General features: G+C 43.7%; 1 protein-coding gene and 1 long non-coding RNA gene across 6 annotated transcripts in view; one reads left to right on the top strand and one right to left on the bottom strand.

Moving 5' to 3' along the window:
- The first annotated feature begins 18 nt into the window (after nucleotides 1-18).
- On the top strand, nucleotides 19-1,189 carry LOC116969907. The gene is made up of 2 exons (XR_004410956.1): nucleotides 19-177; nucleotides 1,080-1,189. It is a non-coding gene; the product is annotated as an uncharacterized LOC116969907 (long non-coding RNA).
- A 1,544-nt stretch (nucleotides 1,190-2,733) lies between these two features.
- Nucleotides 2,734-23,215, bottom strand: part of LOC116969908 (hepatocyte cell adhesion molecule-like) — a 36,245-nt gene continuing 15,763 nt past the window's right edge. For 2 of the 5 annotated variants that reach the window (XM_033016665.1, XM_033016664.1), the window contains 7 exons: nucleotides 21,153-21,269; nucleotides 20,953-21,054; nucleotides 20,004-20,132; nucleotides 14,942-15,022; nucleotides 7,585-7,692; nucleotides 3,863-3,949; nucleotides 2,734-3,141 (listed from right to left, as the gene is read on the bottom strand). In XM_033016665.1, coding sequence (XP_032872556.1) covers nucleotides 3,900-3,949; nucleotides 7,585-7,692; nucleotides 14,942-15,022; nucleotides 20,004-20,132; nucleotides 20,953-21,054; nucleotides 21,153-21,269 — 587 coding nt within the window. In that variant the 3' untranslated portion in view covers nucleotides 2,734-3,141; nucleotides 3,863-3,899. Of the gene's footprint in view, nucleotides 3,142-3,862; nucleotides 3,950-7,584; nucleotides 7,693-14,379; nucleotides 14,578-14,941; nucleotides 15,023-20,003; nucleotides 20,133-20,952; nucleotides 21,055-21,152; nucleotides 21,270-23,215 lie in introns of those variants that run through there. The other 3 variants (XM_033016666.1, XM_033016667.1, XM_033016668.1) reach the window with 3 other exon arrangements.

Here is a 23,215-nt window from a genome sequence, read left to right as displayed (position 1 = left end):
CCCCTTCCTCCCCCGTCCACACCCCCTCACGCCCGTGTGATTCCCGCAGGTCTGTGTGAACGGCAAACACACCCTGATTTACGACCGCGCCGCCGACATGAAGATCGACACCATCAATATTTACGGGCAAGTTCAGATCAACAGCTTGAAAGTTTTTGATCTGCGCTGTGCTTAGAGGTGAGGGAGCGCCGCGCTGCGGGAGTTGGGGAGGGAGGGAGCGCCGCGCTGCGGGAGGGAGGGAGGGAGGGAGGGAGGGAGCGCCGCGCTGACAATAGGTGCAGGAGTAGGCCATTCGGCCCTTCGAGCCAGCACCATCATTCAATGTGATCTTGGCTGATCATCCCCAATCAGTACCCCGTTCCTGTCTTCTCCCCATATCCCCTGACTCCCCTTTTTAAGAGCCCTATCTAGCTCTCTCTTGAAAGTATCCAGAGAACCGGCCTCCACCGCCCTCTGAGGCAGAGAATTCCACAGACTCACAACTCTCTGTGAGAAAAAGTGTTTCCTCGTCTCCGTTCTAAATGGCTTTACCCCTTATTCTTAAACTGTGGCCCCTGGTTCTGGACTCCCCCAACATCGGGAACATGTTTCCTGCCTCCAGCGTGTCCAAGCCCTTAACAATCTTATATGTTTAAATTAGTAGCCTCTCATCCTTCTAAACTCCAGAGTATACAAGCCCAGCTGCTCCATTCTCTCAACATATGACAGTCCCGCCATCCCGGGAATTAACCTTGTAAACCTACGCTGCACTCCCTCAATGGCAAGAATGTCCTTCCTCAAATTAGTGGACCAAAACTGCACACAATACTCTAGGTGTGGTCTCACTAGAGCCCCGTACAACTGCAGAAGGACCTCTTTGCTCCTATACTCGATTCCTCTTGTTATAAAAGCCAACATGCCATTTGCTTTCTTCACTGCCTGCTGTACCTGCTGCGGGAGGGAGGGGGGGAGTGAGCACCGGTACATGTCTGATCTGTGAGCGCCAGAGGGTCGGGCGGCGCCGGAGGGAGAAACGTGTCGCTTGCAGTTGTTGGCGCAACTTTGGCGGACAGGGTTCAGTAATTTCCTCCTTCCCGCAGGTGCGGCGGCCCAGCAGGTGACAGATGCTCCTTGTCCGGGCAATTATTGCCCCGTCTACGGGCGACACAAGACGCCCCCATTATCCCAATAAACTGGCGCCTGAATTTAATGCCGCGTCTTGTCTTGTCTTGTGTGGCGAAGTCGCGGAAACAGCAATTATACAAACCTGCAAATGGGGGACAACCCCCACCCCCCACACACACACCACACCCCCCCCCCCCCCCCCACCCACACACCACACCCCCCCCACCCACACACACACCCCCCCCACACACACACACACCCCCCACCCACACACACCACCCCCCCCCCACCCACACGCGCACACCGCCCCCCCCCCCACACACACACCCCCCCCCACACACACACCCCACCCCCCCCACACACACCACCACACACACCCCACACACACTCACACACACCCCTCCCCCACACACACACACACACACACACACACAAACCCCACCCCCACCACACACACACCGCCACCCGCATACACACACCCCAACCCCCCACACTACGAGCTTCATCCACCCCCACACACACTCCGACACCACACCATCTACTCACACGACCACACCCCTCCCACCCACGACAAACCCCCCACACCCCACCACACCCCCCCCCACCCACACAGCCCCCACACACACCACCCCCAACCCCCCCCACACACCCACCACACACATCCCACCCCCAAACAAACACCCACACACATCAACAACCCCCCACATACACACCCCCCCACCCCCCACACATACACACCACCCCCCACACACACCCACACCCCACCCCCCCCCCCACGCACACACACACCACCCCCCCACACACACCCCCACACATACCCCCACCACACAAACACACCGCCCCCCCCACACACACACCCCCACACACACACCCCACCCCCCCCCACACACACACACCCCCCCCCCACACACACACCCACACACAGACATGGACACGGACAGGGCCCGGAGCGGCAAGATGGCAGCCTCAAAAACTCACTGACTGACTTTGAGTGAGTGAGTGAGATCCTGAAATTACGGTAAAACGATACACGATAGCGCTACAACTTTTACACCACCTTACTCACAATTGTCTTGTGCTGTGTTTTCATCAAGTTTCGTTCAGATTGATGTTATATTTTACAAGTTATTCACATTTTCAACTTTACAAAATCCAGTTTGAGAAAGAATGACTTGAACACTGCAGTATCAGTTGCTGGCAGTTACAGCTATGACGTCACAATGGAATCTCATTTACATAAACTGCCCATGAACAGTGCTCCACCCGACAATGACATCACAATGGGATCTCATTTACATAAACTTCCCATCAACAGTCTTCCACCCAGTGCAATGAGAGATTTGTTACATTGTTGTAAGGAGAGGGGAAATGTTATTTAAAAATTGTGTTTAGTGGTGAAGTGCAATAGGGGAGAGGTGAGGAGTGGGGGAGCAGGGGGAGGAGAGAAGAGTGAGGGTGAAGAGGAGGAGCAGGGAGTGTTGGGGGCTATGGGTTGTGGAAACGGGTTGCATTGGGGAACGGGTGAGTGGTGGAATATTACGTTGGGGGAACGGAGCCCAATGGATCCCACTTGGTCTAGTATTCATTAAATGTGGGATAAACACAGAGTTTCAGAAGCTACCAATATAATGGTCTGCAACAGTTAATATTTATTTAACAATTCACTGAAAATCAAAACAATATGACATTGATAAAAAAAATTGCCCCATACATTGAGTGTTTGTTTTCCTTTTCAGCTCCTGTCTGGTGTACTTTTTATATTTTAAGATAATAAGTTTAATCTAATTAAGAAAAATCTTATTTTCTTAAAGTGGGATCAATATTGACAAAAGCATACATCACAGATCATACTGAATAACACTGTTACTGTCTCTTCATCACTTCCAACATTTAGACGACAGAGATCCTGACAGAGAGAACTCCACCACCACCTTTCAGTCCTCTCATTTCCAGACATACTTTCAACATTTTCTTCTCCTGCAAATCCGCTACAAGAGTTTGTTGATTGCAGCTTCTGGAATATCACAGCAGCAGACACTGTTAAAAACAATGGAATAATAACATAAATATGAAAGTGTAGTTTCAGAGGCATTTAAATAGGCACATGGAAGTGCAGGGAATAGAGGGATATGGATCATATACAGGCAGAGCATATCAGTTTAACTAGGCATCATATTGGGCACAAACATTATGGGCCTGTGTTGTACTGTTCTATGTTCCATGTCCTTTCAATTTCCTTCTCATGTCAGGCTACAGGTCAGTAGCTCCCTATATTCTCACTTCCTCCTTTCTTAAGGACTGTAGCTCAATTTGTTACCTTCTAATTTGCAGGTACAATTCTGGAATCTGCCTGTTGAGAACCAGAGTATCCAATATTTCCATAGGCAGCTCTTCAAATTCAGTACAAATTCCACTTATTTTGTCTGTCAGGGAGCACATTAATCTTGCAGACTCTTTCCATTTCACATACCTACAGCAGCGCTGAGTCCGTTTTTATGTTTTTACTCTGGATTCAATCATGTTTTCTGGAAAATAGTGATGAGAGGGCAAGAGATGAGAAGCAGAGAGTGAAGGCAGAAAGGGAGGGTAAATGGTGGAAGGAATGAAGTGACAATAAGGGAAAGTGGTGAATGAAAGGGGTGTGTGTGTGTGATAGAGGTATAGAGAGACAGAAACCCATCAAGAATAAAAGAGGAATGGGTAATTGCACTCAAGAGTTTCACATGACTTTTTAGATCATATGTACTTGGTACATTACCTGAAAACAGTGTACATTTTTGAAGCTGTATAAGCTTTCATTTTGACCAAAGTCGACTTGATCTTTTCGAAAGATTCCATGTCTGCACTGTAAATAAAATATACAATACATTCAATTAAAAATGTAAATAATTGAAAGTTAGCTTTTGTCTTGATTAGCCATTTGAAGTGACATCGTCTCTTTGACTATTGCAGCCCCATTGCATCCTGGATCAACAACCAACATGCTGGATTGGCATTATTTAGTAGCTTAAATGTAGCAAAACATCCAAAAGCAGAACCCCAAAGGATCTAATGCATGGGCGTGTGTGTGCCACAGAGTTAAAGAGCTGTCATTGAATCAACAAGTCACAGCACAGAAACAAGGCCTTTGGTACACTGGATCTGTGGTGGTCATCGAGCACTCATTTAATATAATCCTACAGTAGCCTTGTTTTATTTAACTCTCACCATTCTCTTCAACTCTCCACAAACTCTGCCTCCCTACACACTAGGACCAATTTACAGCAGCTAATTAATCTACCAGACTTTGAAAGCTTGAAGCCAGTTGGAGAGCAGCTATCTTGCTGAAAGCAGGAATAAACTTCAAAACTTTTTTTAAATCGTCAGGAAGAAGTTGAAGAGTTTTTTTCAGTGTTTCTGATTATGGAGGCAGGACATTAGATCGTAGCAGGCATCTGATTTGGTTAACTAGAGGTAGTGGCAGTACATACAATGGGAAGCAAAGCTAGGAAATTGACAGTGGGAGAGCAGCCATCTTGCTGAAAGCAAGAATCAACTTTAAAAGTGCAATGTTGCGGAAAAGTACAACCTGAGGCTTTGGCTCGAGAGGCTTTGGAAAGAAGGGCTGAGGAGAGAATGCAGACCCGTCAAGCCCAGAGGGCAGCAGCAACAAGCAGGAATGTAAAGAGGAGTTGTCGAATACACAAAGGAGGCATGCAGGGTCACGTCGTGAGGTGCAGATGCATGATGTGGGAGCTGGTTGATCCCTTGGTGGGCCATGAAGCTACCAATGATGTATGTAGAACAACAAAAGATATTTTGCTGAGGGAATTTGAGCAGCTAGAGGCTAAATAGAAAAGCAGGACCAAAAAGGTAATAATCTCTAGATTGCTACCTGAGCCACGAGCAAATTGGCATATAGTTGATAAGATTAAAGAGTTGAATGTGTGGCTCAAAGATTAGTGTGGGAGAATGGCATTTGAATTTTGTAGGACATTAAGGAAGGAAGGTTATCTGACGGGATGGACTCCACTTGAACCCAGCTGGGACCAGGGTCCCGGAAACCTGCATAACTAGGATTGTAGCTAGTACACTAAACTGAATATTGTGTGTGTGTGTGTCGGACAGATTGTTTAAGAAGGGATAACAAATTATGGTCATGTATAATCAGGACCAATGTGAGAAGACTTGTTCCTGAACCTGTTACATCCAGGTTCATGAACAGCCTCTCCCCACAGCCATCAGGCTATTAAACTCGACAACAAACAGACTCTGAACTGTGGGTACACAAAAATGCTGGAGAAACTCAGCGGGTGCAGCAGCATCTATGGAGCGAAGGAAATAGGTGACGTTTCGGGCCGAAACCCTTCTTCAGACTGATGGGGGGTGGGGGGGGAGAAGGAAGGAAAAAGGGAGGAAGAGGAGCCCGAGGGCGGGGGGATGGGAGGAGACAGCTCGAGGGTTAAGGAAGGGGAGGAGAGAGCAAGGGCTAGCAAAATTGGGAGAATTCAATGTTCATGCCTCCGGACGCAAGCAACCCAGGCGGAATATGAGGTGCTGTTCCTCCAATTTCCGGTGTTGCTCACTCTGGCAATGGAGGAGACCCAGGACAGAGAGGTCAGATTGGGAATGGGAGGGGGAGTTGAAGTGCTGAGCCACCGGGAGTTCAGGTAGGTTATTGCGGACTGAGCGGAGGTGTTCGGCGAAACGATCGCCCAACCTCCGCTTAGTCTCACCGATGTAAATCAGCTGACATCTAGAGCAGCGGATGCAGTAGATGAGGTTGGAGGAGATACAGGTGAACCTTTGTCGCACCTGGAACGACTGCTTGGGTCCTTGAATGGCATCGAGGGGGGAGGTGAAGGGACAGCTGTTGCATTTCTTGCGATTGCAACGGAAAGTGCCCGGGGAGGGGGTGGTATGGGAGGGAAGGGAAGAATTGTACTCTGAACTGTAACAGCCTATTGCACTTTCTCTGCTTATTTATGTGTATATTGAACTGAACTGTTCTGTATTTATGCCTACATAATTCTGTTGTGCTGCAGCAAGCAAGAATGTGATTGTCCTATTTGGGACACATGACAATAAACTCTCTTGACTTGACTTGAGAAGAGGGATGGTGACTATCGAACTAAATCTGTTATATTTGAATACACATTGTACACAGAACAAAGTGGATGAGCTTACAGCACAGTTAGAAATTTGAGGGTATGAGAGGAAAGTGAGAAGAAGGACATTCTTGTGATTGAGGCAGTGCAGCTTAGGTTCACGAGATTGATCCCTGGGATGGCGGGACTGTCATATGAGGAAAGATTGAAAAGACCAGGCTTGTATTCACTGGAGTTTAGAAGGATGAAGTGGGATCTTATAGAAGCAGATAAAATTATAAAAGGACTGGACAAGCTAAATGCAGAAAAAATGTTGCCAATGTTGGGCGAGTCCAGAACCAGGGGCCACAGTCTCAGAATAAAGGGGAGGCCATTTAAGACTGAGGTGAGAAAAAACTTTTTCACCCAGAGAGTTGTGTGAATTTGTGGAATTCCCTGCCACAGAGGGCAGTGGGGGCCAAGTCACTGGATGGATTTAAGAGAAAGTTAGATAGAGCTCTAGGGGCTGGTGGAATCAAGGGATATGGGGAGAAGGCAGGCACGGGTTATTGATTGGGGACGATCAGCCATGATCACAATGAATGGCGGTGCATGCTCGAAGGGCCGAATGGCCTCCTCCTGCACCTATTTTCTATGTGTCTATGTTTCTATGATTGTGAAGCTTCTAATAAACAATAGAAGGTAACTAAAAAGGCCATACGGGGAGCAAAGATAAAATATAAAAGTAAGCTTGTTAATAGTATAAAAGAGGATAGCAAAAGTTTCTTCAGATATAAAAAGAGGCGGGTGAGCATTGGACAGCTGCAAAATGATGCTGGAGAAGTGATAATGGGGAATAAAGTACTTTAACACTCCCCAGAGCCCTACCATTTACTGTGTACATCCTGCACTAGTTGAACTTTCCAAAGTGCATCACTTCACACTTGTTCAAGTTTAATTCCATATCAGATTTAGGTTAGTTTATGGTTATATACAACACTGAGGGAAATTGGAGGCCTGTGACCAGTGGTGTGCCACAAAGCCCAATGTCATACAGCATGAAAACATGCCCTTTGGCCCATCCTGCTTATGCTGACCAAGATGCCCCAACTACAGCCCTCTTGCCCAAGATCAAGGTCCTGCAGTAATTTTAATAACCATCTTTGCATTCTACCACAACACCCACTTTAGTAACAACCATTTAGAGGGCCTGCATGTGAATTCAAATGCACTAGATTATTGACAAAGCGTTGATAGTTCCAATGAAGGGATAAATGCTGGCCTAGATGGCAAATTCTGTGAGCAAAAAAAAAAGCAGTTTTGTACAAATTGAAGAGCAAATCAAAATTACATCTTATCATCACGACAAACACAAATCCTGATATTTGCTTGTTGCCTTTGCATTATTACTTACTTCTCTTCACTGCGAAGATAAAACATAGTCCCACAATGGATATGAAAAGCATCAATGTAGATACAATTGCTACTGCAATATCACCATATGGATAAGTGCACATTCTAACTGCAGAAGCAAAAAAAATAACAGCCTAAGTTATAAGGTCACATGTTCCATGGACATAATATTAAATTTTCAGAAGTATGGTAACTTGCTGCACTACAGTAAGATTGTGTCAATGACAATTAAATTGTAGCATTTTATATCACATAGAGCACGTAAACAGGCCCTCCATGGGCCATGCAAACCAAAGATACTAGAGGAACTCTCATCTTTGATGCAAACCAAGATGCCACATATACTCTAGTCCTACCTGTCCATGTTTGGCCCATATCCCTCTCAACCTTTTCTTGCCATATACCTGCCCAATTGCTTATACCTGTTGATATAGTACCTGCCTCAACTATCTCCTCTGGCAGCTCCTTCCATCGACCCACCGTGTGAAAATGTTGCCCCTCAGGTTCCAATTAAATCTTTGCCCCCTCACCTTAAATCTATGTCCTCTGATTCTTGATTCCGCTACGCTGGGTAAAATGCTGGGTACGCTCTGTGGAATCTATTCCCTTCTATTTTTATCTATTATTTATCTATTCCCCTCATGTTCCTTTACACTTCCATGAAGTCACCCCTTTTCATCCTGCAATCGAAGGAATGAAGTCCTAGCCTGCCCAACCTCTCCCTATAGCTCAGACCCTCAAGTCCTGGCAACATCCTTGTAAACATTCTCTGCACTCTTTCCAGCTTAACTACATTTTTCCCATAGCAAGGTGACCAAACGTGAACACAATATTCCAAATACAGCCTATCTTGTACAACTGTAACCTAACATGTCAACTTCTATACTTATTACCCTAACTGAAGAAGGGCAACGTACCAAAAGTATTCTTGATCACCTGATCTACCTCTTACACCACTTTCAAGGAACTATGTACCTGCACTCCTAGATCCTTCTGCTCTCCAATACTCCCAGGGCCTATCCATTCACAGTGAAGGCCCTGCCTTGATTTGACTTCCCAAAGTGCAACACCTCACGCTTATCTGTATTCAACTCCATTAATCATTCCTCAGTCCACTAACTTAATAGATCCAGATCCTGCGATAATTTTTGATAACCATCCTGTAATTTTTGATAACCAACAATAAACTGACACAATACCAAAAAAGAACTATACTGTGAAGCTGGAGTGAATACTGCACATTTGGAGGGATAGTATTCAGAAAATACTGCACTGTTGGAGCGGCAGTATAGAAAGAACTATCAAAGCTTAGTCCATAATCTTGTGCATTTGAATTCGCATGCAGGCCCTCTAAATGGCTGTGACTAAAGTGGGTGTTATGGTAGAATGCAAAGATGGTTATCAAAAATTACAGTTGCTGAATGAATCTGTTCAAATCTGAGAGAGATTTATTTGGCAGCCAAAGGTGTCAGGGGACGGAAAACCAAGATGGGTGCTGCTAGTCAGTGACGGCCTCATTGAATGAATGTGTTCCTATGTATTATTGTACAATTACTGCTTGACTACAATAGTGCAAGGCTTGGATAGAGAATGGTAAAAGGCTTATATAGAGTGGATGTGGAGAGGATGTTTCCACAAGTGGGAGAACCTTGGACTAGAGGTCACAGCCTCAGAATTAAAGGACGTTCTTTTAAGAAGGAGATGAGGAGGAATTTCTTCAGTCAGAGAGTGGTGAATCTGTGGAATTATTTGCCACAGAGGGCTGTGGAGGCAAAGTCAATGGATATTTTTCAGGCAGAGGTAGATTCTTGATTAATACGGGTGGCAGAGGTTGTGGGCAGGAGAATGGAGTTAGGAGGGAGAGATAGGTCAGCCATGATTGAATGGCGAAGTATTGATGGGCCGAATGGCCTAATTCTACCCCTATCAATTATGATCTTATGACTAATAAATTAAAGTGCCCCAGAACTTTTACATATGTGGGACATAGAACAGCACAAGAACAGGTTCCTTATCAATGAACAATACCAGCAAATTCATGGGCGAGGACATTGGTTTCTGTCCATTTGTAACCTGTCCTATTGTCCATTGACATGATGCCAAGATCATCACTTATCTACCTGCACATCACCCATATCCCTCCATTCCCTGCACATAAAGATGTCTATCCAAAAGTCTCTTAAATGCCACTATTGTATCTGCTTACGAGGTATATATAATCTGCATCAGCCACCACCCCCGGCAGCACGTTCCAGGCACTCACCGCCCACTGTGTTAAAAACCTGCCCCACGCAAATCCTTTAAACTTTGTCCCTCTCACCTTAAAGCTGTGCCCTCTAGTATTTGCTTATTCCATCCCGGGAAAAAAGATTCTGTCTGTCTCCCTATCTATGCGTCTCATAATTTTATATACTTCTATTAGGTATCCCCGCAACCTCCGGCATTCCAGAGAAAACACTCCGTCTGTACAACCTCTCCCTGAAGCGAATACCCCCTAATCCACGCATCATTCAGTCTGAAGGAGGGTTCCAACCTGAAACATCACCCATTCTTTCTCTCCAGAGATGCTGCCTGTCCCGCTGAGTTACTCCAGCAATTTGTTGTTATATTTCTGGTAAACCTCCGTCTCTGCCCTTTCCAAAGCCTCCACATCCTCCCTGTAATAGGGCGACCAGAACTGCACACAAATACTCCAAATGCGGCCTAAGCAAAGTACTATAAAGCTGCAAGGTGACACCCTGACTCTGATACTCCAACCTATCAAGGCAAGCATACCGTATGCCTTCTTCCCCACTCTCTTCTCATTTTGTCGCTTTCAGGAAGTTATGGACATGGAGAAACTCAACGGGTGAGGCAGCCTCCATGGAGAGAAGGAATTGTCGACGTTTCGGGTCGAGACCCTTCTTCAGACTGATGTCGGGGGGGGAGGTGGGAAAAAGAAAGGAAGTAGGCGGAGACAGTAGGACTTGTGGGAGAACTGGGAAGATCAGCGTAGACTCCCATTCCAACTCTGACCTTTCTGTCCTTGGCCTCCTTCATTGTCAGAGTGAGGCCCAGCGCAAATTGGAGGAACAGCACCTCATTTGCGCTTGTTTAGTTTTACACCCCAGCAGTATGAACATTGACTTCTCTAATTTTAGATAGCCCTTGCTTTTTCCCTCCTTTCCTGCTCCCTTCCCAGTTCTCCCATGTCCCAATGTCTCTGCCTACTCCCTTTCTTTTTCCTGCCCCCCCAACATGAAGAAGGGTCTCGATCCAAAACTTCGCCAATTCCTTCTCTCCATAAATGCTGTCTCACTCGCTGAGTTTCTCCAGCATTTTTTGTCCACCTTCAATTTTTCTAGCATCTGCAGTTCTTTCTTAAACTAATACCACAGTGTTAACTTCCGTTGATGCTCTCTTCACTTCAATGCGTACTAATGAACAAAAAAGTTCAGCAGCCTTTGGAGTGAGTATAAACAGTCAATAAGATCCATTCAGGTCTCTAACCTCTTCATCCAGTTCAGCTGCACAATGTCTCCTCTATTTTCCCCAAAAAGTAAGACATTGCTCATTTGCATGAATTTACTATGGCCTTGTCTTACTTTCAAGTAAACTGATGATATATGTTCCTTGATTTCATAATTAAGGAATCTTCATCCTGGCACTCTTATCTTTCAATGCCAAAATGATCGCACCTACCCTTCAGGTAATTCTTTCTTCTTCTGGAACACACTGAAGCATTTGGACACAATGTGCGGCTGCAAATCCTATTGGCTGTTTGAAATTCAGTTCCTTATCAATGAACAACACTAGCAAATGCATGGGCAAGACATTGGTTTCTGTGCTGTTGTAACTTGTCCTGTTTGTACAGACCTACCTTCTCCAGAATTAGTCCTAGTGCACCAGGATCCAAATCCCTCCACCCTGCACACCTTTAACAGCCATATATTCAGCTGATCTATTGTCAAGTACCTTTATCATGAGCGCATGGCAGTCAGTAATCATGAGATTACTACCTTTAAGATACTGCTTTCCAATTTGGCTACTAACTCTTTAAATTCATATTGTAGCACTTTTTCCATAGCTTCCTGAAAGTGACCAGGGTGAAAATGTCAAAGACAAGAGGGCATAGCTTTAAAGTTTAGAGGGGCAAAGATTAAAGGATATGTGAGAGTTCTTTAATCAAGGTATATCTGAGGCCTCTGTGGGATGCTAGAGAGGAAATTGCAGGAGCCCTGGCTGAGATATAAGAGTCATCATTCAATACAGTTGAGGTGCTGGAAGACTGGAAGGTGGCAAATGTTATGCATCTATTCAAGAAGGGCTGCAGGGAAAAGCCTGGGAATTATAGGCCAGGGAGCCTGACATCTCTAGTCGGAAAGTTACTCGAGAGTATTTTGAGGGATCCAAGATATATGCATTTAGATGAACAAGGGCTGATTAGGGAAAGTCAGCATTGGTTTGTATGTTGGAGACAGTGTCTCACAAATCCGAGCGACTCTTTTGTAGATATGACCAAAAAGGTCGATGAGGGCAGAGCTGTAGATGTTGTGTGCATGGATTTTAGTAAGGCATTCGACAAGGTTCCGTGGTAGGCTGCTCTGGAAGGATAGATCGCATGGGATTCAATGAGAGATAGCTGAATGGATAACAAATTGGCTTCATGGAAGGAAGTAGAGGGTGATGGTGGAAAGTTGCTTTTAGATCTGGAGGCCTGTGACCAGAGGTGTGCCTCAGGGTTCGGTACTGGACCCATTCCTGTTTGTCATCTATAGCAATGATTTAGATGAGAACATACATGGCATGATTAGCAAGTTTGCAGGTGACACTAAAGTAGGTGGTATTGTAGATAGTGAAGATGGTTGTCCAAATTTGCAGCAGGTTCTTAATCGGTTGGGCAGGTGGGCTGAGCAATGGTTGATGGAATTTAATACACAGAAATGTGAGGTGTTGCATTTTTGGAAGTGTAACATGGGTATGAGCACTACACAGTGAATGGGGAGTGTTGTATAGCATAGGCATCTACGAGAGCAGATACATGGATCCTTGAAAGTGGCAGAAGATAGGGTGGTCAAAAAGGCTTTTAAAGTATTATGTTCAGTTTTGGGCACCATGGTGTAGGAAGGATGTTTATCAAGCTAGAAAGGATACAAAGACGATTTACGAAAATGTTGCCAGGACTTGAGGGCCTGAGCTAATGGAGGAGGTTGAGCAGGTTAGGACTCTATTCCTTGGAGCGCAGGAGGTTGAGGGGTGATCTTATAGAGGTGTACAAAATGTTGCGAGGGATAGATTGGGTCCAGTCTCTTACCCAGAGAAGGGGAATCGAGAACCAGAGGACATAGTTTTAAGGTGAGGGGGGAAAGATTTAATAGGAACCTGAGGGGTTACTTTTTTACACAAAGGGTGGTGGGTGTATGGAACAAGCTGCTGGAGGAAGTAGTTGAGGCAGGTACTATTGTAATGTTAAGAAACATTTAGACAGGTGTGTGGATAATGCTGGCAGGTGAGACTAGTTTTGATGGGACAGGTTGGTTGGGGTGGGCAAGTTGGGCCGAAGGGCTTGTTTCCAAGCTGTGTGACAAGGGATGGTTGGCAGATGAGTCAGAGGGGGGAGAGAAGGGTGGCGATATTTATTTCAGGAGTTGGAATATCATGTTTCAGCTGTGCAAGGTGTTAGTAAAGTGTCATTTGGAGTACTGTGTATAGTCTACTATAGGAAACATGTCATTAAACTGTAAAGAGGGCAGAAAAATTATCTAAGATTTAACCAGGTATCGAGGGTTTGAGTTTATACGGAGAGGCTAGATAGGCTGGGAAGAATGGGAAATTGAAGGGTGTCCTTGAAGGTAAAGTATATCAAATCATGAGAGGCAGGGATACAGTGAATAGCCACAGTTTTGTCCCCAATCCAGGGAAGTCCAATAATACAAATGACACAAAATGCTGGAGTAACTCAGCAGATCATGCAGCATCTCTGGAGAACTTTTTCTACACAGAGGATGCTGGGTATGTGGAACGAGCTAGGTGAGGCAGGTACAATTATGATATTGGACATGTACATGGATAGGAAAGGTTTGGAGGCATATGGGTGAGACGTAGGCAAGTGGGATTGGCGTGGTAAATCAAGGTGGTTAGCATGAACGAGGTGGGCTGTAGAGCCTGTTTCCATGCTATATGATTCTATAAGATCTATGGATCCTTGCGATTTATCAACATAATTTTACTTTCTTGACTATTAATGGTCTCACACAACTGGTGAGCAGTATGTTCTAACCTTTCAATGTTTTGCTTTGAGGAGAAATAATACCGTCAAACTGAAATATACAGCAATGTCTTCAATGTTGAATGTTCTGTCACAGTCCAGAGATTGAGGCAAAGATGTGAAAGTGAGCAAGGTTTCTAATTAAACTTCATTATATTGTGATTCGGGCAATTTCTTAAATCCAATTGTGCTTATTGGGAATTCTTATATTATCCCCAAACACCTCAGGATGAGGAGAGATGCAACATTCAACAATGGGTATCACAGGAGCATTGCTGTGCTTCTGGCAGTGGAACATCAAGTTTTGAGTGAAGATAAGGCCCTCTTGATCTCCCCTTAGTCATAGGGAGGTGAGGGGGCTGGTATGACTCCTTCCATTTTCCTATCTAACTTCCTTGAAACTGTCCAGTATCAACTGGTGCATGGGAGGAAGAACTAACTGAAGTAAAAACAGTAAACGTTGGAAATGTATGGCAGATTAGGCAGCATTTGCAGGAAAAGAATTCCAGCAATTGAAGCTGCAGTGTTCGTGGTCAATGACTGACTTACCAAAGACAGTTGCAGGAGGAATTGGGGTCACAACCAGGAAAAGCACTTCAGGAAGTTAAGAAAAAGCCCATGTCTTACTGCTTCAGCACTCTGTGTGCTTGGTGTGAAAAATGCCGCACACCCTGCCTTGACTTTAAGACCCATTGGACGGCTAAGGCTGAAAGCAGAAAAATGCTGAAATCGCAGGCCAGTTAGCACCTGCAGAAAAGAGAAAGGGCTGATTAATGAGATTTCGATTCTGATGAAGGGTTTACACCCAAGGCATCAATAACAGTCTTTCCTCTTTTCAGTTGCTGCCTGAACAGCTGCATATTTCTGGCATTTTCTGTATATCTTGGACATATTAATGATTTTCCTTTTAGCTGTATTGTCAAGCATTTATTAGAGATCAACAAAGGATTCTGTGGGACATTTTGACAAACGTGTCATAATCCTACCTAGTTCTCATGGAAAATAATTTTTGTAAACTGCATCTTCTCAATCAAATATTCACTCACGCATTTTAAAATTACCAACAATAGAAATATTGTGAATGTATTCTAAGTTTTGTTGTAACACTCACCATTTAGAGATGCTTCGTAAATTGGTAGAGGTGAAATTATTACGTTGAATATTCCACTTCCTAGTATAATGTAACGCTCACCTGTCAGTGTGCCAAAGTTAAAAAAATTGTTACATCTAGCTGTGCAGATGAAGCATGAGATATTTTGCAGACAAAAGATTATCAGTGCAGCATAACTTGTGTGCCATGGTTTGGAACCAGAAGGACAAGGCTTCTAGCCCACTCAAGGAACCCGAGTCCACAATCCAAGCTGTCACTGTCAGAGGGGCCATACTTTTGGGTCAAATAATGAACTAAAGGTCTATCTGTTCACATGGCAGTTTGCTAAGAAGTGCACTTATCCTGTTTTGTTTCGAGGGGGGGTTAACAAAATTGTTTGGTTTCCTGCTTTACAACTATGCATCAAAAATCCTTAATTGGTTATAAATCACTTTGGGAATTACTGCCATCAGAAAAAATGCTACAGTACCAGTGTTTTAAAGTTATTTTAGGGGTATTGTTTAAATAGCTACTAAAAATTACTTTCCTACGGCATGGCATGAGAGCAGCACTGCGAGTCACCCATGTTGTTTTAATGACAGTATCAAGATTAAGGTCTTAGGGTAGGATTGCAGTTCTTAGGATAATCTTCTCGAGCATCATAACAGTTCTACATTCATTCTCATTCAACCTGTTGTTGACTTTCCCTGTGTACTGAAACTCAGAATTAGTGTTGGCATTCAGGCAGCAGTGCAATTTCTGCAGCGAGGTCTAACATTTCGATCCAGATGGAAATGTTGCAAATGAATAAATAGATAAATGACAGGAGTGGAAATTTGGGAGCTTCTTGTCAGTAGATCAGAGGGACCAGAACATGGTCTGTGAATCCTTCAGCTGAGGCCTACAATGCAGGCAAATGCCCATGTTCATTAGTCATAGGTTTGTGTCATAGGAGCAGAATTAGGCTATTTAGCCAATTGAGTGTTCTACAGGCCCCCAAATAGTCAACATGAATTAGAAGAGCAAATATGCCAGGAGAATGGAGGCAGCTACAGGTCTAATATGCTTGTCGTAGTAGGGGATTTTAACTTTCCCAATATTGACTGGGAATTTCAAAGTGTGAAAGATTTACACAGGGTGGAATTTGCCAAATGTGTTCAGTAGAGTTTCCTCCAAATATATAGAGGGCCCCACACGAGAGAGCAAAACACTTGATCTAGTCTTGGGAAATTAGGAGAGGCAAGTGGATGAAGTGTTCATGGAGGAGCCTTTTGGGACAAGATAGTTTAAGATAGTTATGAATAGAGACAGAGCAGACCTATGAGTTAAAATGCTAAATTGGGACAAGGCCAACTTTGAGGGTATGAGACAGGAACTCACTCAAGTTGACTGGGGTAGGTTGTTTGAAGGAAAATGAACGTCAGGAAAGTGGGATGTTCCTAAAAGTATGCTGACAAGAGTCCAGGACATGCATATTTTCTTGTTGGAGTAAAGGGCAGATGAGCGTAAGAGAGCTTGGATGACTTGGGAAATTGAGACTCTGGTCAAGTGTAAGAAAGAGACATGGGGCAGGCATAAGCAGCTGGGGTCAAGTGTATCCCTGGAGGAGTTTCGGGAACTGCGGAGCAAACTAAAAAAAAATCAGAAGAGCGAAAAGAGGACAGGAGATAGCTCTGGCAGATAGCATTAAGGACAATCCCAAATGATATTTTCTTTCTTTCTTATACGTAAATGATCTTATACGTAAATAACGTCATTGAGTGTGGAAACAGGACCTTCAGCTAAACTTGTCCACACCGACCAACATGTCCCAAGTCCCACTTGCCTATGTTTGGCCCATATCCCTCTAAACCTATCCATGTGCCTGTACAAAATGTTTCTTAAACGTCGCTTTTATCCCTGTTTCAACTATCTCCTCCGGCAGCTTTTTCCATACACCCTATGCGTGATAAAGTTACTCCTCAGATTCCTATAAAATCTTTCACCCTTCATCTGCAACTAAGTTACAGAGAAAGGTTGAACAAGTTAGGGCTTTATTCTTTGGAGCGCACAAGGTTAAGGGGGGACTTGATAGAGGTCTTTAAAATGATGAGAGGGATAGACAGAGTTGACGTGGATAAGCTTTTCCCACTGAGAGTAGGGAAGATTCAAACAAGGGGACATGACTGGAGAATTAAGGGACAGAAGTTTAGGGGTAACATGAGGGGGGACTTCTTTACTCAGAGAGTGGTGGCTGTGTGGAATGAGCTTCCAGTGAAGGTGGTGGAGGCAGGTTCGTTTTTATCATTTAAAAATAAATTGGATAGTTATATGGACGGGAAAGGAATGGAGGGTTATGGTCTGAGTGCAGGTATATGGGACTAGGGGAGAATACTTGTTCGGCACGGACTAGAAGGGTCGAAATGGCCTGTTTCTGTGCTGTAATTGTTATATGGTTATATGGTTATATCTTAAACTTATAATAATAATAATAATAACTTTATTTATAAAGCACTTTAAACAACTACAGTTGCCACAAAGTGCTGTACATGAGAAATCATGAACAAAAAGCTATTACAAACAATTAAAAACCATTAAAAACCGTAAAACGAAGGACTATAAAAAACACACTAAAAATTAAAAGACATTAAAAGCACTAAAAACAGGAGCAATGCCTCAGCCAGTGTCGAAAGCCAAAGAATAAAAATATGTTTTTAGGGAGGATTTGAAGATGGACAGTGAGGGGGCCTGTCTGATGTGCAACGGCAAGAAGAATAGAATAGAATAGTTTCTTTATTGTCATTGTAACATGAACCATGTACAACGAAATTGTAAAATGTCAGCCAGTCAGTGCACCATTCAAACATTTCTAAAAGCTAACGATACATACAAAGTAAAATATTTAAAAAGATAAACAACTAAAAATAGCACGCATAAACACCCAGCCCTACATCCTTCTGTCGATTTCATGTATGTATGTATCGCCCCTGCGTTCCTTGGCGGCTACATTTAGTGCCTTTATAGCAGTGGGGTAAAAACTGTTTTTAAGTCTGTTTGTCCTTGTCCTTGTAGATCTGTACCGTCTGCCTGACGGTAACAGTTCAAACAGGGAGTGTCCGGGGTGGGAAATGTCCTTTATAATACTCTGGGATTTTTTGATGCAGCGGGAACTGTGTAAGTCCTCCAAGGTAAGGAGAGGGCATCCGACAATCCTCTGGGCGTTGTCAATGGCCCTCTGGAGCGCTTTCCTCTGAGCCGCTGTGCAGCTGGTGTACCATACGCATACACAGTATGTTAGGAGGCTCTCAATGGAGCACCGATAAAAGGACAGCAGCAGTCTCTGAGTGATGTTATTCTTCCTGAGCACCCTCAGGAAGTGCAGTCTCTGCTGGACCTTTTTCAGCAGCGCAGAGGTGTTCACGCTCCACGTCAGGTCCTCCTCAATATGGATTCCCAGGAAGCGGAAATCCGCCACCCTCTCCACACAGTCCCCTCTGATAATTAATGGTACCATGTCCCTTTGGTTCTGGATTCACCTACTGTGGGCCAGAGACTCTGTGCGTCCACCTGTTCTATTCCTCTCATGATTTTATTCACCTCTATAATTCTCCCCTTATCCTCCTGCGCCCCAGGGAATACAGTCCCTACCTACTCAACCTCCCTCTATAGCTCACCCTTGAGTCCTAGAAACATCCTTGTAAATCTTCTCTGCAGCCTTTCCAATTTAACAATATCTTTCCTCTAGCATGGTCCCCGGAACTGAACACAATACTCTACATTCGGCCTCAGCATTATCTCACATAACTACAACATGACATCCCAACTTCTATATTCAATACTCTGACTGCTAAAGGCCAATGTGCCCAAAGCCTTTTTGACCACCCCATCTACCTGTGACGCCACCTTCAAGCAACTATGTACCTGCATTCCTTAGCCTCCACAACCATCTGTGGCAATGAATTCTACAGATTCACCCCCTCACGGCTAAAGACATTTCTCCTCATCTCCTATTTAAAGGCACGTTATTTTATTCTGAGGCTGTGCCCTCTGGTCCTAGACTTTCACACGAGTGGAAACATCCTTTCCACATGCACTTTATCCATGCCTTTCATTATTTGGTAAGTTTTCATGAGGACCCCTTCATCCTTCTAAACTCCAGCAAGTACAGGCCCAGAACCATCAAACGCTCATCATACGTTAACCCAATCATCCCCGGGATTATTCTTTGAAACCTCATCTGGACTCCCTACAACGTCAGCACATCCCTCCTCAGATATGGGGCCAAAAACTGATCACAATACTTCAAATGTGGTCTGACCAGCACCTTATAAAGCCGTAGCATTACATCCCTGCTTTTATATTCTAGTCCTCTCGAAATGAATGCTAATATTGCATTAGCCTTCGTTACTATTAATTCACCTTGCAAATTAACCTTTTGAGAATCCTGCACCAGTACTCCAAAGTTCATTTGCGCCTTTAATTTTTGAATCCTGGCCCCATTTACAAAATAGTCTATGCCTTTGTTTCTCCTACCAAAGTGCATGACCGCACACTTTGCTACACTTTGCTCCATCTGCCACTTCTTTGCCCACTCTCCTAACTTGTCCAAGTCCTTCTGCAGATTCCCTGCTTCCTCAACACTACCTGCCCCTCCACCTATCTTTGTATCATCGGCAAACTTGGCCACAAGACTATCAATTCTATAATCAAAATCATTAATATAAAATGTGAAAAGTAGCAGACCCAATACCGACCCCTGCGGAATACCACAAGTCTCTGGCAGCCAACAGGAAAAAAGTCCTCTTTATTCCCACTCTTTGTCTGCTGCTATTCAGTCAATCTTCTATCCATGCTAGCATCTTCCCTCTAATATATTGTTTCTCAACTTGTTTAGCAGCCTCAAAAGCAGCACCGTAGCATGTCAGGGATATGGGCCGAACACAGCCAGATAGGACTTGCTCACATCGACATATCTTGAGGTGGACTGAGAGGCGGTTAGCACTCGGATTTCACAATGGTTACTTCTGGGTGGACTAGTATTTTCGGTGATTATAAATGACCTAGAATCAAATATAGTGATCAGCAATGTAAAGGTTAAACTTACGTTTTTTTACTAGAAACGAAGCTAGTTCTTCCCTGAAAGGATGGAGGTAAAGGAAGGCAATATAGCCAGTCATTCCAAGCAGTTGAAAAACTACAATCCCTGAGATTATTCTGTATACTACAAAAATATCTTGGATACAAAAAAAAAGCACAATGAAAGGAAATGTTCACAACTTCAGATACAGATTTTAATAAATTTGCTACATAAAAGGTATTTTCATTATTATTATTATTATTAATGTTTTATGTGTCATTCCTAACTGTCACTGTATGTCATGTTGTCACTTGCGGGCAGAGCACTAAGGCAAAGTCCTGTGAATACCTGGCCAATAAACTCATTCATTCATTCATTCATTCATTCATTCATTCATTCATTCATTCATTCATTCATTCATTCATTCATTCATTCATTCATTCATTCATTCATTCATTCATTCATTCATTCATTCATTCATTCATTCATTCATTCATTCATTCATTCATTCATTCATTCATTCATTCATTCATTCATTCATTCATACATACAACATTCTGATAAACCTCCTCTACATCCATTCCAAAGCCTTCACATCTTTACCGTAATGGGGGGACCAGAACTATACACAGTATTCCAAATGCAGCCTAATCAACGTCCTATATAGCTGCATCATGACTTCCTTACTCTTATGCTCAATGTCCCTAGCGATGAAGGCCAGCATATCATATGCCATTATTTACCAATTATTGGGTTAGCAATCAAAGGCTTGGGTTAGTAATTGGGAGCAATGAATTCAAATCTCAGACTCATTGCAATAAATTTGTAAATGTTCTCTGAAATGGCTGAGTAAACGACTAAGCGCAAGGGCTTAACAGCATTAATGCATGGGCAATAAATAGGTTTTGTCAGTAATGTTCATAAAATGTGAAATAATTTAAAAACACATATAATATATTTTGGAATAAAGACCTACCCGAATCCAAGATGCAGAGTATTGAAGAAATCAGTAAACATACGTAGGACTTCATTTCAATGACCATAAAGGCAATGGTCGATCGATCTTGATACTTATTAGCTATAGATACACAAATTAAATCAAAACAGATTCATTGAACATCTTAAAAACGTAGTAAATTTGTAATCAAGAACAGGAACAGAAAATGTATACAGTACCCTTGTATTTCTTTAACGAATAGAAGATGATGAAAACAGTCGCAGCAAGAGACATCGATGTACTGACAAAAGCAACGACAGAGGTGACAAGGATGCGTTTGTGGAGAAATTGAATTCCTGAAACAGAGATCTGCAGTAAATTTACTTAAATTTAATTAAATTCCAACCTATAGTAGTAAACAGAACTGTTTAAAATCAATATACATGCAAACTAATATCACAAACTAACACTACTTTTAATATGTGTGTATGCCTGATGGGGCTCGTCAGCCTGGGAAGGCAGTCCATCTAGGAGAGGGAAAACTCTGATTTAAAACCTCCACTACATGACCATATCCAGTCATGGACAAGGCTCTAGGAGTAAACCTCAAGAAAATCCAGTCGGAGCCCATAAGGCAGTTCGTCATTGTCTACAACCTCGCTCTGGCAGCTCCTGTGATGGCCCTGGTGCCAAACTGTAACGGCACTGCTGTTCCTTTGGATCGAACAGCGACGTGGAGAGGGGGGATGTGCTGCATGGGCAACAGCTTGTCCTCCATATGACATCGCCCAGGCTTGTATCCGACCAGGATGCATCACCCATGGTCAGTCATGACCGAGAGGGGCCTACCATGCCTCATGTACATGTTTTTATTGTTCAAGTGGTCCAGTGCAGTTAGTTTGTGTTAATAATGTTAAGACAAGGAAATTGTAATTGATTTCAGGAAGCAAAGCAGTACACACACCTTAAGAGCGCCGAAAGTATCGTTCTTAGGAATAATTATCAGCAGCTATTTGCCCAGCACACCAATAATTCTACTCCCTTAGAAGGTTTAGGAAGTTCAGCATGTCCCCAACAACCCTCACAAACTTCTACAGATGCGCCGTAGAAAGCAATTTACTATCAGGATGCATCACAGCATCGTTTGGGTACAGCTCCATAGCCCAGACCATCATGCAAATCAACTTCCCTTCCATTGACTCTATCTACACTTCACACTGTCTCGGCAAGGTCAGCAGCATAATCTAGGACCAGTCTCACCCCAGTCACTCCCTCTTCTCCCCTTTCCTGTCAGGCAAGAGGTACAGCAGTTTGAAAATGCATATCTCACAGATTCAGGGACAGTTTCTTCCCAGCTGCTATCAGGCAACTGAACCGTCTTCTCATCAGCTGGAGAGTGGCCCTGACCTCCGATCTACCTTATTGGAGACATTTGATTCTTTAATCTTATTCGGAGGTTACCCAGTTTGGAGGCAAAAACAAGGGTGCAGATTATTATCTCAATGGGGTTAGATTAGGCAAGGGGGAGGTGCAGCGAGACTTGGGCGTCCTTGTACACCAGTCACTGAAAGTTGGCGTGCAGGTGCAGCAGGCAGTGAAGAAAACTAATGGAATGTTGGCCTTCATAACAAGAGGATTTCAGTAAAGGAGTAAAAAGGTTCTTTTGCAGTTGTATAGGGCTCTGGTGAGGCCACATCTGGAGTATTGTGTCCAGTTTTAGTCTCCTAATTTGAGGAAGGACATCCTTGTGATTGAGGCAGTGCAGCGTAGGTTGAGTCCAGAACTAGGGGCCACAGTCTTAGAATAAACGGAAAGCCATTTAAGACTGAGGTGAGAAAAAACTTTTTCACCAAGAGAGTTGTGAATTTGTGGAATTCCCTGCCACAGAGGGCAGTGGAGGCCAAGTCACTGGCTGGATTTAAGAGACTGGGTGGATCTGCAGACTCGCAGATTAGAAGTTTTAGTTTGGTGTCGGAGTATGAGTGGAAATAGTTTTCTACCATGATCACGACACACGTTACGAGACGACACACCTTTATAAGATGAATCCTTTATGTGATTTATATGATGTGAATGGATCAGCGATTTAGAACAGAAAGTTATGAGTTACTTCTTTGTTTTGTATTACTTCAATAAACGACTAATTAATCAAGAAACGACGTCTGGAAAAAGATTCATCTTTGCTGCCTTTTGTGTGTCGTGAGTGCGTTACCTTGAATTCATCTCCGATAATTAATGGTTATCGAAATTGGATTTTGAGAATGTTGTAAAAACTGCCATTATACTCCCTGAAGGTGGCAGC

Source organism: Amblyraja radiata, unplaced genomic scaffold, assembly GCF_010909765.2.
Source record: "Amblyraja radiata isolate CabotCenter1 unplaced genomic scaffold, sAmbRad1.1.pri scaffold_405_ctg1, whole genome shotgun sequence".
Lineage (NCBI taxonomy): Eukaryota > Metazoa > Chordata > Chondrichthyes > Rajiformes > Rajidae > Amblyraja > Amblyraja radiata.
The sequence above is the reverse complement of the archived record's forward strand: the minus strand, read 5'-3'. Positions and strand labels throughout refer to the sequence as shown.